Source organism: Mus caroli, chromosome 7 (genome assembly GCF_900094665.2).
Source record: "Mus caroli chromosome 7, CAROLI_EIJ_v1.1, whole genome shotgun sequence".
Taxonomy (NCBI): Eukaryota; Metazoa; Chordata; class Mammalia; order Rodentia; family Muridae; genus Mus; species Mus caroli.
Genome location: NC_034576.1, coordinates 124,711,814 through 124,725,811, shown reverse-complemented (window position 1 = coordinate 124,725,811; position 13,998 = coordinate 124,711,814). Strand labels below are relative to the sequence as shown.

At 45.2% G+C, this 13,998-nt stretch overlaps 1 protein-coding gene across 2 annotated transcripts in view; it reads right to left on the bottom strand.

The window, feature by feature from the left end:
• Prkcb (protein kinase C beta) overlaps positions 1-13,998 on the bottom strand; it is a 335,554-nt gene that overhangs the window by 31,889 nt on the left and 289,667 nt on the right. For both annotated transcript variants that reach the window (XM_021166848.2, XM_021166849.2), the window contains exons 13-16: positions 12,052-12,190; positions 7,694-7,774; positions 7,304-7,411; positions 1,533-1,673 (exon numbers count right to left, since the gene is read on the bottom strand). In XM_021166848.2, coding sequence (XP_021022507.1) covers positions 1,533-1,673; positions 7,304-7,411; positions 7,694-7,774; positions 12,052-12,190 — 469 coding nt within the window. The remainder of the gene's footprint in view (positions 1-1,532; positions 1,674-7,303; positions 7,412-7,693; positions 7,775-12,051; positions 12,191-13,998) is intronic.

The following is a 13,998-nucleotide window of genomic DNA, read 5'->3' as shown; positions in this document are numbered from 1 at the left end:
TACTTGCTGATGGTCAGATGCTATTAGGAATGCCATGCTCCAGCCTGTGTCTTTGTTTTAAGATGAATGATAATGACACTCAAAAGTGATGTCATATGGGTGTGCTCTCAGGAGGGGTTTAATCCAGATATAATCCCACAAATTTCCAGAAGGATCCAGAGAGAGTGCGTCTCTGCTGGACTTTCTAGGAAGATTGATTTGGTATTAATCTGGAATGTTCAACAACAGAACTGGCTTGTCCATTGGAGCTGGCTTCTTAGCACTCAGACATATCCAGAACGAGGCTCAGCAGGGGTGCAGCAGAGACGGGGCAGTTCTGCAGAGTGTTGAGAATCACCTGAGAGATTTTCTCATACTCCTGTCCTTTTCCCTGGACATAGAAAGCTTCCAATGGAATGGACTCTGCACAACATGGATTCTCCCTTCACCCCATACCTCAGCCTCTGGGTGACTGTGGTCAAAGTGCCTGAACCTCTCTAAGTCTCCCCTTTCATCTCCCACACGCCAGAATAATAGCTTCCACCTTGTACACTGTTGTGAGGGTTTAATTAGATGCTGTAAATGAAATGCTCAACATGGCACCTAGCACATAATAAATGCTCACGAAATGAACAATTATCGCACCAAAATAGCTATCATCATCACCTTTCTCTTCTGAACACTGATACCCTCACGACTTCAAGTTTCAATGACAATGTTTATGTTCCCTTTACAGCCTCAGTCAGTAGTTTCACAACACATAATAAAGCCACCAGGTCTGTGCTGTACTTAACATCAACAAAGAAACATCCACCTTATAAAATCACCATTCTAATTCACCCAGGGACAAACTCCCCCTCCTCCCCCTTGCAGGAAGCTGGCAAGGACCCTGCTGGGTCTTTGGGGCTGCAAATTTTTCCCAGAAACTGTAGGGGAATGGGAAGTATTTATTCTGACATCACAATAATATGATATACTTGTCTACACCCCAACCTCATGGAAGTCTGCGGGTCTAATTCTTTCTTCTTCACCTGGGGAAAGGGGTGGCTGGTGAACCATTCTCAGTTACGGACTCAGAGGTAGTACTGTAGGTTTCAGAATTCAATTTAAATACCATTGCGATAAACAACATGACCTTTTCAATGTCAGTGTGAAGAGAAAATGACACAGTTGAACTGAGGAAGGAAGGAGGGCAAAATTAGATTCTTCATCACAATTCAGAAGTAAGTCTGGACTCTGCTCGCCCAAGAACCATCCCCTCCATCCCTCCTACCCCCCAAGGTGGCGACTCAGACAGTTACAGTAATTGAATCAAAGCAGCAGCAGCAACAACAGCTCCGTATCAATTGTCTCTCCCTTACGTACAGGGGCCTGGCTTTGCAGTAATTGCCATTTGGTATCCAGGGGCTTGGTGCACACAGGGAGAGGTAGCTACAGACATATTCAGGTCGATGCTTTGATGTCCACATCTCAAGAGCATTCAGAGCACGCACACACCAAAGAAAGAGCGTGTTGTGTCCAAGGAGCGGCCAGCCGCGGAGAGGTCTACTTACAGCTTTTGGTTTATAAGGTGGCTGAATCTCCTTGCGTTCGAGTTTCTCCCAGTCAATATACCGGAAAAACGCATGCTCCTTAATGTCTCGTTCCCCTTCAGGCCCACAACCCAGGCGCTTGCCTGGGTGTTTGGTCATTAGCTAAAAAGGAAAGAAAAGCCTTGAGCAGACTGTAGACCAGGAAATGAGTGCTGCTGAGATATTATTATTCCAACGACTTAGAAAAGTCAGGGCAGACTGTCAACCAACCAGTCTTACTGTCTGAGTTTCTTCCCAGGGACAGTTTTTTAGCCAGACCTCTTCTGGAGGAGCAAAGACCAAAATGATACCCACCCCAGAGCAAAGTCCCTCAGGGAGAATCAAACTAAACCTCAAATATGGCCTCGAATGTCACATTAAAAATGTCACAGCCTGTCATTTGGGTTCAAGAATGAGCGTTATGTGACTACTGGTGCCCCCAGTGAGGCCAGTTTCTACATGGTCAAACCCCTTTCTCCTGTCCTAAGAAACACTGACATTTGCCCAACTCGAAGGATATGTTCATTCAGATACCATTTGCATTTCTCAGCAAAGCACTCGTGAAAATTAAAAAAAAAATAGAGGAAGAAAAATATTAGTCAAATGGACCCAAGTTTCAAGCAATTACTTTCAGAAAGCTCATTAAATAGTCCAAAGCTAGCCCAGCTCGTTCCCTGTAACACAAGCTCCCTCCGCTCTGCTGAGGTTTCTCTGGTGTTCTGTTTAAATTACTTAATTATCAAAACCCTCCATCTTTGGGTCTGTGAGCCAGTGCTAAAAAACAAGATGAATAGATATGCTCTGAGGTGTAGCCACCAAATAGGCTTGGTCTTAGAAATGAACCCAAAGTAGCAACGAGGATCTCTGATCGCAAGATGCTGGCAAGTGAACAGAGAGGAAATCTGGAGGAGTTGGCGATTCAGAAAGAAAAGGAAGAGGGCAAAGAAACGGGAAAGAATGAACCGTGGAGCTGACTCCACACCCTCAGTTTTACCTAGGACGGGCTGACAGTGGGTAAAGGCAGAACCCAGCAGTTCAGCAGTGCATTTGACATGAATTCTGCTTACAGGATGCCCCATGGACCCCATCACAGGCACACGCTTTCTGTATGTGCTTTATCTTCCAAGGAGTCAAAGTCCCCCAAACTCAGTGTTCTCTGCTCCTTCTTTTCTTACAGGCAGGACTCTACCCGACTGTCACAGTAACCCAATGAGGGGAGTCTATTTCTTTTCCCTCTTGAAATGGTGAAGCAAATGATACTTGGAGAACTCAGACAAACACAAGGACTTATAGTTACAGGTGAGATTCACTTAGCCTAGCTCCAAAATTTTGGCTTTTAAGAGAAATAGGAGCCAGGAGGTGTAGTATTTGCTTGTATTCCTAGCACTTCATAAGCTGAGACAGGGGGATTGCTATTAGAAGAATCTGTATCAAACTGGGAAAGAGAGAGAGAGAGAGAGAGAGAGAGAGAGCGCTGAGAGAGAGCTGTGTCAGGTCCAAAAGAAACTGAACCTGACACAAAATGGCCAACTGTGATACCTCTTAGCATACAGAGCACATGGCACGTGCTGGCCTCCAGGCTCCCTCAGTATCTGCGCTTCTCACCTTGCCCTTCTTCTCCAGCTCACAGGCTTTCTCCCCCAGCTTCTGATTCCTATGCAACCCTGCTGTGTCAGCTCTGGGCCCTTTTGGCCCCCTTTCTCTTGGTCACCTTTGACCACATGCTCTTCTCTTCCTGCCTCCCCTTCTCTCTCCTCTCTGGCCCAGTTCAGGCTGCTGCTCATGCTCAGTGCACTACTTTCTCTCCTTGCTCGGGACTCTTCCAGATGCCTCTGGCTGTGCTCTCCCTCGTATCTACAATAAAAACTTCTCCTCAGCCACACCTCGGAACAGTCTTGTCTCCACTTTATACACTCTGCATGTGGTTTTCTCAGAGATATCTGTGGTCTCGCTTGGTCAGGAAAAGTCAATGGTGGGCAAGGAAATTAGGTCAAGCCCTGACCTTTGTGTGTCTAGGACAGTGATTCTCAATCTTCCTAATGTTACAACTCTATAAGACAGTTCCTCATGTTGTGGTGACCCACAACCATAAAACCATTTTTATTGTTTCTTTATAACTGTAATTTTGCTACTGTTATGAATCATAATGTAAATATCTGTGGTTTTTCAATGGCCTTGGGTGACCCCCCTATGAAAGGGTGGTTCAACCCCCAAGGGAGTCATGACTCTCAGGTTGAGAACTGCTGGTCTAGGCGGTCTCTATTAACTCTGATAATAATAACACTAACACAACATGTCTTATAGAGTTGTAACATTAGGAAGATTGAGAATCACTGTGGACTGAGAGCATTATGTGTCTGGTTTCTGTGCTAAAGGCAATCCAGCCATCATTTATATATAACTCCTGAATCTTACAGCAACACTCGTAGGCTTCAGCAACTATTTTCCCTACAAGCAAACTTGTCCAGACAGTAAAGTTATCTGCCTAAGATTACATAACCAAGGAGAAGAGCTTTGTGTGTGCGTGCATGCATGTGTGAGTGCGTGTGTGCACACGTGTGCCTGTCAAGCCCAGACTTCTATGCCTTCCCCAATCACTCTGAGACAGAGTCTCTCATTTTTACCTGGAAGTTCCCCAATTTAGCTAAGCTAGCTAGTCAGTGAGCCCCAGAAATCCTCTGGTCTCTGCCTCCCCATTTCTGAGAAAGATGTGTGCTGCGACACCTGGCTTTCTTATGTGAGCCTCAGAGACTGAGCTCAGGTTGTCCGTCACCTGCAGGAGGCACTTTGCCTTTGCCGATGGAGCCTCCTTCTCAACCTCAGGGTCAGGTTTGGAATGGCTCAGCTCTCTCAGCCCTCTGTAACTCAGTCTCTCTTTATTTTTACTCTAAGTTGCTAGTCTAGGCTTCTGCCTGCTTTCAGCATCCTGACCATGGAAACCAGAGTAAGCTTTTGCTATGTTTTCAATGGTGGAGAATAGGGTTTTTTTGTTTTGTTTTGTTTTTTTGGGTTTTTTTTTCTTTGTTCCTTTTTTTTTGTTTTGTTTTGTTTTTTAATGAGCTAGACATATGAAGAAGATGGTATATGTGGAAAGATAGCTGTTTTCAGATTCCTTGTAGGCAGGGAGATGGCAAGCAAAGAAGTTCCACTGTAGGCACATAGAAGAGTATGGAGTCTGCCGGGTTACCACTCTCCACTCTCTGTGCCTGAAGCCATGGAGACAGCTGGATGTAATCAGTGTTCCCATTTCGGATCACCTCCCAGACGCATCTCCAGGGGCCCTCTGCTCAGGAGGAAGCATCTGGCTCTAAGCTTAAGCATCACCCCTACTTTGAAGGAGGATCAGCCTTAGAGAGAGAGCCCACACTGCACTGAGCCCACTCAACTCAGAACAGTGCCCCAGCACAAACAGCGAGGAGAGTCACTCCTGCTCATGGTGAAGGTTATGGATCCTGAATTGATAGAAAACAACTCCACCAGGCAAAGTGCTAATTGGAGCTGAAGCTGAAGGCAGCTGACCTGGAAAATTTTCTCTCCTCCATGACCCACTTAGAACCCCTACCCCGAGCTGTCCAGGCAGGGATGGGTAGGGAAGGGGAAGTCCATGAGCATGCACTGTACACCTACTATGTGCTAGCTGCACAAGAGTCCCCTTCTACTGCCTCACTTAATGTCTGGGAAATGACTCATTAAGTACTTTTATTCTGTTTTGGGAGATAAAGAAGCAGAAGGCCAAAGATGCAAGGAAATCGCTCAAAACCACACACCTAAGGAACAAGAGGGTGCGGTGAGGATTTGCAGGGGCCTTTTGATCTCCTAAATCCTTCCCTCTCCAAACTCTCCTGTCACAAAAAGACACAGGCTCAAATGCCAAGGGGAGCCTGGCACCAAACAGAGCAGGGACAGCATTACTCACATTGGAGATGGCCTTAGGGTTCGGGAGCAGAAATCCAGGCTCTGGTCTAAGTGATTTATAGGTATTAACTGGTTTAATCATCAAAGGACCCTATGTGCAGTGCTGTTATTGGCCTCAATCCGTAAATCAGGTCAAATAACTTCTTCATGATTATAGTGGCTCAGATTCTTGGACTTGGATGGGAACTCAGACAGAATCTGGCTCCCTGCCCCCCCTTTTAAATTTTTTTTCCCGAACTGGAGAGGGTGCATCCCATCTAAAGGGGAGGGTAATTTCCAGTCTTGCTGACTGATGCTTTGTAGGAACGAGCGGACAATGTGGCAGACGGAAAGCTGAGAATTTATGGGAAAAATCCAGATCTTCAGATGTTGGGAATCATTAAACAAATTAAAGACCACGACTGACTTCTTCCTGCTCCTCTCTTAACGGAATGCCTCCAGGACTCTCACTGGCCTCTGTCTGCATCTCATCCTTTATCCACAGGCTTTGCCAGTACTCCTGATGAACCCTTGAGTCTCCTCTGGGCTCCTTGTTTTTATTCTCTCCTTGCCTCACACCCTCCAAGGAAAAATGCTTGTAACTGATTTAACCTGAAGCTGTTAGGGACTGAGGCTAATTCACACGTGGCTTCCCCAGAGATGTCTACCTCCTCGAAGGTGTAGCTGAAACACAATGCTCAGGTGATTTAGCGGGTGAGAGTTCAGTCTTACGAGGTGTTTTCAAGCTGTGAGTTTGGCCCAGCTCACGTCACCAGGGCCAAAACTCAGGCTGAGCTTCCTGACTGATGCTGATTTTCTTGACCAGAGCTACACGGATGACATCGGGCTGGGGTCAGGAAGAGCGAGGTTGGGTAAGGCATGGGAGACATACATGCATCCTAGAGATCTATGACGACAGCCCTGGTGTATGTGGACACACAGCAGGAGCCTTGTGCTCAGGCACAGCCCAGGGTCTAACCTTTAGAATGATCCCTCCTTGTTGGCTGGTGGGAAAGCCTTTGTAAAACCTCCATCCTTGCATGCTGTTCCGCCAGTCTCAGGGTGAAGCTTTCACACTTCCATTGTGGTTGAGGAACTGCGTCCTTTGGATACTGCGTTTAAAGGCCGTGCATTTTGCATTTTGAGCTATGTGGGGGATTTTTCAGAACACTGGTATGTAGACCTAACCCTGGGATAGGGCCTAGGTCTGCATCATCTTAAAAGCAGATTGGATCCAACATGAAATGTAGCACAAATAAGCCTTACCTGCAAACTCCTGCCTGACTTTCTTCACAAAAATTATTTCCATAAGCTGTAGGTGTGTACCTGTGCCCTTTGAACTCTGTGTGTGTGTGTGTGTGTGTGTGTGTGTGTGTGTGTGTATGCATGGCTTTGTGCGCACCTGTGTCCTACAAGCTGAGTGAGATCATGCAAGTCCGGGGACACTGCATTTAATTCAGCTTATCCAGGGGATCACTTAGAATCAAGACTGTCTGAAATTTTCATACAACAAATGTCATACAATTCTAATGTTAACTAAAGACACATGTGGCAGAGAAGGACAAGGCAGACCACCCTAGGCGCTTTTCCCATGGTGCCAGCTCTTGAGCAGCATCTCTGGGTTTCTTTGTGTAAGGCTTGGAGCTGGTGCCCAGTTAAAAGCGAGACTCCAGTACATGGCTATCTCCTCAGACCTTGGTGCAAATGAGAAGGGAACTCTCTCTTCCAGGGGAGAAAAACACCCTAGCAGGGCTCTGGTGTTAGATGCAGAGCGAGAGGTAATAGCAATCCTCTGGTTCCAACTGGTTGGGGTACTACCCTTGCATGGTAGTGCTGGCCTTGAGGGAGGAACAACTTACCCCTTTGCAGATTGCCACGGCTTCCTTGGACATGGACTTGGGATACGCCACATTGTGTTCCATGATTGACTGGAAAAGTTCATCCTCGTCCTCCCCTTCAAACGGTGCCTGCGGAGCAGAGGACAGGGTGGGAGAAGTGCCCCTGCCTGGCCTTCCTCCCAGCTCTCTCTGTCTAGCAGGGATTCCTTCTCCCCACCCCCAGTCCTAAGCTGAGGTTACCCTCTGGGACGTTCACAAGAAAAGACGACCGGCAAACGTAAGTAACCCCAAGGCCAGAAAAGTCAGAGGTACTCAGATTCATGAGCTGTGACCAGGCTGTCACTTTCCCCAGAGACCATATGGCTGGAGGTGGAGGGTAATTTCCTTACAGATCACTTAAAATGCAATTACCTGGCCAGCCAACATTTCATACAGCAGGACTCCAAATGCCCACCAGTCCACAGACTTCCCGTAGGGCTGATAAGCAATGATCTGGAAAACAGAGGATGTCCCATCAGAGTGACAGACAGCCCCTATGGCTGGAGACTGAGTTCATCCTTATTTTATAGGAAGAGTGGCCTAGCACTTGGGTGGGGAGTCTCAGGGATGGTCCTGACCTTTTGTGCAAGGTTACAATGGCTGCTGCCGTTCCAGATTTGAGCAGGGTCTTGGAGAGTGGACAAAGAGGGTAGGGTGCACCTGCACTGTTTCCTTGAATTTGATGATTCACAAAGGCACCTGCGGCTGGGCAAACATCTGTGTGCCACGGTGCCTTTTTTAAGCACCGGGTGTGGTGTGATCTTTCAAATTTCTGTGTATGGTATTTTAACAAGGAGGAATGGTTTTGTTTTCTCACTATAGAGTAAAAACATTTACACAATAATGTGGATATACTTAACACTACTGAACCACATACTTAAAGATGGTAAAACTTACAATATGTGTGCTTTGTTTTGTTTTGTTTTGTTTTTCATCTGTTTGTGGAGTTTGGGATTCAACTCAGGGCCTCGTGCTTGCTGGGTGACTTCATCTCTTCCTGACCCACACCCATCGTTCAGCATGATTCTTTTGAACAAAGATTAAAAATAAAATACCCTAAAAGTATTTGTGATTCTTTTACATCTGTTTTTATTTGGAAAGTATACATGGTAAAAAAAAAATCTGTGAAAAGCATCTCTAATTCTTTGTCAAGAGTAAAATCATGCAAAACACTGGTCTTTCTCCTGCTAGACTCTTTCCCACAACTGTAGATTAAACTGGTGTGGGGTCTAAGCTCTGGCACTTCAGAGGTGGACCCTCATCATCCTGCATTTCCATAAGATTTGAGTGCTGGCACATTGGCTACTTTTTAAGATTTTATTTTTACTTTAAAGTGTGTGTATGTGTTTGTGTGTGTGTGTGTGCAGTGACCTTGGAGAACATCAGATTCCCTTGGAGCTCAAGTTATAGGAAGTTGTGAGGTGCCTCACCAAGATACCGGGAGGTAAATTCAGGTCCTCTGGGAAAGCAGTAGGCACTCTTAACTGTAACCACTGAGCTAAGTCACCAGTCCACATCATTTCTTTTCTCTACATAGGATTCCATTGAGAGCACGCACACACACACACACACACACACACACACACATGCACTCACTCAAACAAATATGTCTTACAAATTCCCAATTGTCCAATGGTTTCCATAAATTAAATGAATGGAAGGAGGATTAAAGGATCCAGGGTGAGCATGGCTGCCAGGTTTTGACAGCTGTGTGACTGTCCACCCTTCAGAGTGGACATACAAAGTAAAGAAGCAGCTGTGTCAAAGGCAAGCTACTGACACAGCAAAGGTTGAGTGCCGAGGTTTATGGGCCTCTGGTCTCATGCTGTATCCTAATTGCTGTTTGCCAGTGTGACCTTGAGGGGAGCTACCTAACATCTACAAAACAGACATACATTGTGGGGTTGTGGGTATGAGGTACTGAACACCTCTTATGCCTCATCCTTCACATTGCTGTTTACTATAATGGTCTGTAATGCAGTTATGCTTTGTTTCTCTCAGTAAAGGCATTGGCACAAATCTGGCTATAGAGTGAATGTCTGTTCCCTAAAGTCCACCTCCCACCCCAGCTTCCTCCTCAAAGTCAGAAATGCAAAGATGATGGTCTAAGGGTAAAGACGTCCATCAACTAATAGTCACACGTTCCAGAGCTCTACAGTGCAACATGACTATGACAGTTAACAATGAATTGCCTTCTTGAAAACCACTGTGACTGCCAGGAGCTGGAGGACACACCTGTAATCCTAGCATCTGAGACACTAAGACAGCAAGATTGCCATGAGTCCAAAGTCAGCCTGGGCAACACAGCAAAACCATGCTTCAAAAAGCAAATCATGGAAGGACAGTGAGATGGCTTAGTGGGTCAAATATTTCTTGTATGAGCCGCATGACTCTAATTTAATCCCAGAAGCCAGGGAAGGGCAGAGGAGAGACCCAGCTCTGTAAAGTCGCCCTCTGACCTACACATGTGTGTGTCATGGCGTATGCATGCACACATACATACCCAAAAGAAATATTTTTGAAACTACTGAGTGCAGATATTAACAATAAATGTTAAGCACATAAGGTTATACATACAAAAAAAAAGATTAAACATACAAATTAACGAAATTCAACCCTTCCGCAGACCCAAATCATTTTTGTACACTATAGGTATACATTTTTAATTTGGAAATTTAAAATAGACAAATAATGAAACAAAGGAATAAATGAATAAGGAATGTACTCTGAACAGACATGACTGCAAGACACAGGCTCTGTGAGAAGCATCTCAGAGAACGTGTCTTCACACCTTTAAGGCACTTGGTGTTTCATTTGCTTCTTGACAACCCAAGAAGTTAAACCTTTTACCAAGGAAAACAGAGCCTGGGAGGTGAGGAAAGTTGTCAGAGGTGGGTGTGGTTGGTTAACAACAAAGCTGACCAAGGACAGCGGTGAGCTTAAGAAGAGGCTGCTCAGGGCACAGAGTGCTCAGTAGCCCTGCAGCCTGCCGGGAGCTGTTGGAGACCATGACCCTACAGGGATTCCAACTCAATGGTCAAAAAGGGTGATATTTGGGCATCCTAGAAAATTTAAAGCTCCCCTGTGACTTCTCTGAGTATAGTTAGATATGGGAACTAGGACTCATTGAACAAAAGAAACACCCAGGGAACTGTGTCAGGGTGTGTCAGATCCTACGGAGAATTAGCCAAAGGATAACTGACCTGAGTGTGCCACCCAGGGATACACAAATACACTTACTTACTCTGCAGGAGGATCAGCGACACACAGCTATCAATGACACACAGAGAGATGGGCACATTCTTAGCCTCTGCAGTGTTTGAAATCCATGTGTCATTTCCCAGGCAGACTGTCTGCACCTTTTCATGAGCATTTGCATACTCAGAGAAAACACACAGCGGCGTCCCAAACGCTAGCACCACTGTCTATAAACAGTGCTTCATTTTTGTTATTCCTCATTTGCATTTGTCTTATTTTTATTATTTCATTTGTAGAGAAGTCTTGCTAGGGAACTCAACCTGGCCTTAAACTTAAGTTCCCCCTGCCTCAGTCTCCCGAAGCCTTGGCTGGCCGGTGGATGTGACCACGCCTCGTTTGAATTTAGTTTTCCTTTTATCAATATGTCTTGGAAACATGCCTGTATTTTCATATACATTTAACTCACTCTCTTGAATCAGTGAATAGTGATGTTTTCTACTATTATTAAACTGAAGTCTTCTACTCTCACCCCTATGGAGGGACATGACTTCCAGTTAGTTCGCAGAGATATGCTCTGATCTTTCCAAGGTTATATGTGACTTCCTGACACAAATGTGGTATGTACTAGAGACTAACTCCTTTATTGATAGTCATAAACATTGAGGTTCTCTCTTAGTTTTCATTATTAAGAAATGATTAAGAATGAAGGGCTTTGAATGTGCTTCCGTGTGTGTGTGTGTGTGTGTGTGTGTGTGTGTGTGTGTGTGTGTGTGTGTATCTACCTGCATGCGTAACCTAGGTTTCTAGAAAGGAGTTGCTTTTGCACAGAACATGGAGGTTTTAAACATTATGTTTCGTTTTATACCTCCATGGGAAACCTTCTAGACAATTCTTGTACAGCAAGTGACTGATGGCTAGCCAAGGAAAAGAGCAATCCTAGGAGACCTCTCTCTCTCTCTCTCTCTCTCTCTCCAAGATTCTGTGTCATGTACTCACAAATTATTGTGTCATATCGTGTTGGGAAAAGCCAGTGGATGGCCACTTCCTTTGGGAGGAAGGGGGTTACTCTGATGAACGTTCACCCTTTCACCTATATCTTTATCAAAGGAAGACAAATCTGGAGTCTCCAGGAAGGCATCTCTACTGCACAGTGCACTACCAATGTGTCTTGTCAGCCCAGAGGATCCCTTCCCCTTCCGTCTCTCACTCTCTCAACAAACATTTCAATGTCATAATTAGGAGGCATCATATGGCCACGAGCCATAGCAGCTTGGTGATGGATGTGTTTTTACTGATGTGTGATGGATCGTTCTTTTGAGTTTTATTTAAAAAAAAATCTTTCCTACATCTTGACATATTGGGCCTTCTAGATGTGCTAAGCTAATCTGCAAGTGAGAGCTCAGAGGGATGACACAAAAAACGGGATCGAAGCCAGTCCAACGTTCCCAGGCACCGCCCTCGACCCTTCCCAGGCCTCTCACAGGCATCTGGGAGCAGGAGAGACATCACTGCAGGTGGATGCATGCTCTCACCTCTGGGGCAATGTAGTCCGGAGTGCCACAGAATGTCTTGGTTGTCACCCCATCCCAGATGTTCTCCTTACACATGCCAAAGTCAGCGATTTTGATGTGCCCCTCAGAATCCAGCATCACGTTGTCAAGTTTCAGGTCGCTGTGGTAGACAAGGATTTGGAAGTTTAGTTTGCACACTGCTTATTTCAACTCACCCAACAGTCACTTGATATGGACACATCACACACCGGTCGGTGCTCAGAGCTTCGCAGGCACAAAGGTAACATCAAACCCTCTTTTTCCTACAGAGGTTTACAATCTGGCAGGGAGATTATAACAAAAGGACCACAAGCCTCTGTACTTTCTTTTTCTACAGAGTGAACGGGGCTGTGTGTCTCACAAAGATTCAAGGAGACATTATCTCAGGGAAGAGAGAATTCTTAGGAAGACAAGGAAAGGGCACAGAATCATGGGTGATTCCAGAATCCAAAGGAAGTCCACAAGTTAGCCTCTATCCTGTCATCTTTTCTGTTACATAGAAAGATATTTTTTCCATGAAAATATTACTTTTAAGGTGTCTCTGAAGATCATGGAGCTAACAAAACAAACAAACAAACAACAAACAGATTCAGAGAATTTACTCCAAGTATTTCTGGCTCTGCTACTTTGTGGGACAGTACTCAGGAGCTCCAACTGTTCCCTCAGTCAATAGGGGTCTGTTGCATGTTTGCTATGTGTCAGACACTATTCCTGGAGCTAGATACATTAACTATGAACAAGATAAATAAGAATGCTTCTTTTATATTCTAATTAAGTCCCAGTGTCGAGCAAGGATAAGAAATATTTCACCACATAATCATGGCTATTTGAACTCTGAACTGCAATTTGGAGAATAGAAAGATGATAAGGAGATGGTAAGGGCGGAAGGGGATGTCACTGTACAATGGGTCTCAAAGACAGTGACATCTGAGCCTTATAGAATTTGTCCTTTGCTTTCATCCTGATATTGGCATCTGTGTGAATGGGCAGGGTTTCATAGACTGGAAAACTCCTGCCTGTCTTCAGCCATGTGAGATTGCTTCCACACTCACTTCTTCCTAAATATCTACTCCAAAGTCAGCATTCTGTGCACCAGTGGGTAGGGATGCTTGCTGTCTCAGACTGATCTCTTCCTAATAGTAGATGTGGAAGTCCAGTTCTCTAGGAGGGATGGAACCTACTTTCTAACTCAGAGCTCTTTCCTGCTCCTTTTGATCAGGTTCTTTCCTGATATTTAGGCCATGTTATGGGGATGGTATGAATCTGACTTCTGGTCCCAGGAATGGTTTTACAGGCCTGTACTTGCCATTGGAAACTGTGCTCACAGTGACTGGTTCAATAACAAGCCTGGGAGCCAATGGAGAACCATCAAAATCTTGATACCCTCTTGGTTACCTCCAGCAAAGAGGCAAGCTCTAGAATACTGGGTTGATTCAGGAGCAATAATTTAAGTCTAAAAGCTCCAGAGGTCCATTGATGAAGAACAGAAAGCTAATAAAGATCAGAGGCTACAATGAATTTCAGATGTGTCTGCAGACGTCTCAATGGCAGCCAAGTTAAGTAAAGCTGAACTAAGTTGCAGTCAGTTAGCTGAAGAGATATCGTGACAACCTATCCAGACACCTCCTATCTGTTGTTAAGTCTCTTCATCCAAGAGGAGATTCATACACGTGCATCCACTGCAGGCAGCAACCTTCCCCATCTCAAGGATCTTTGGCACCATCCATAGGACCAATCTTAGACAGCACTCAAGCTTGTCTTCAAGCCACAGTGTCCAAATGCCAGGCTAGAAACCAGGAGTGCTGTACTATGCAGAAAATATATACCAGATGTATGTATGAATTCATTACACATGACACCCCTCAACTTGACTATACGGCCAGAAACAAGCAGCTGGGGTTTTGTATGTGAGTATTTGAGAATCCAAAC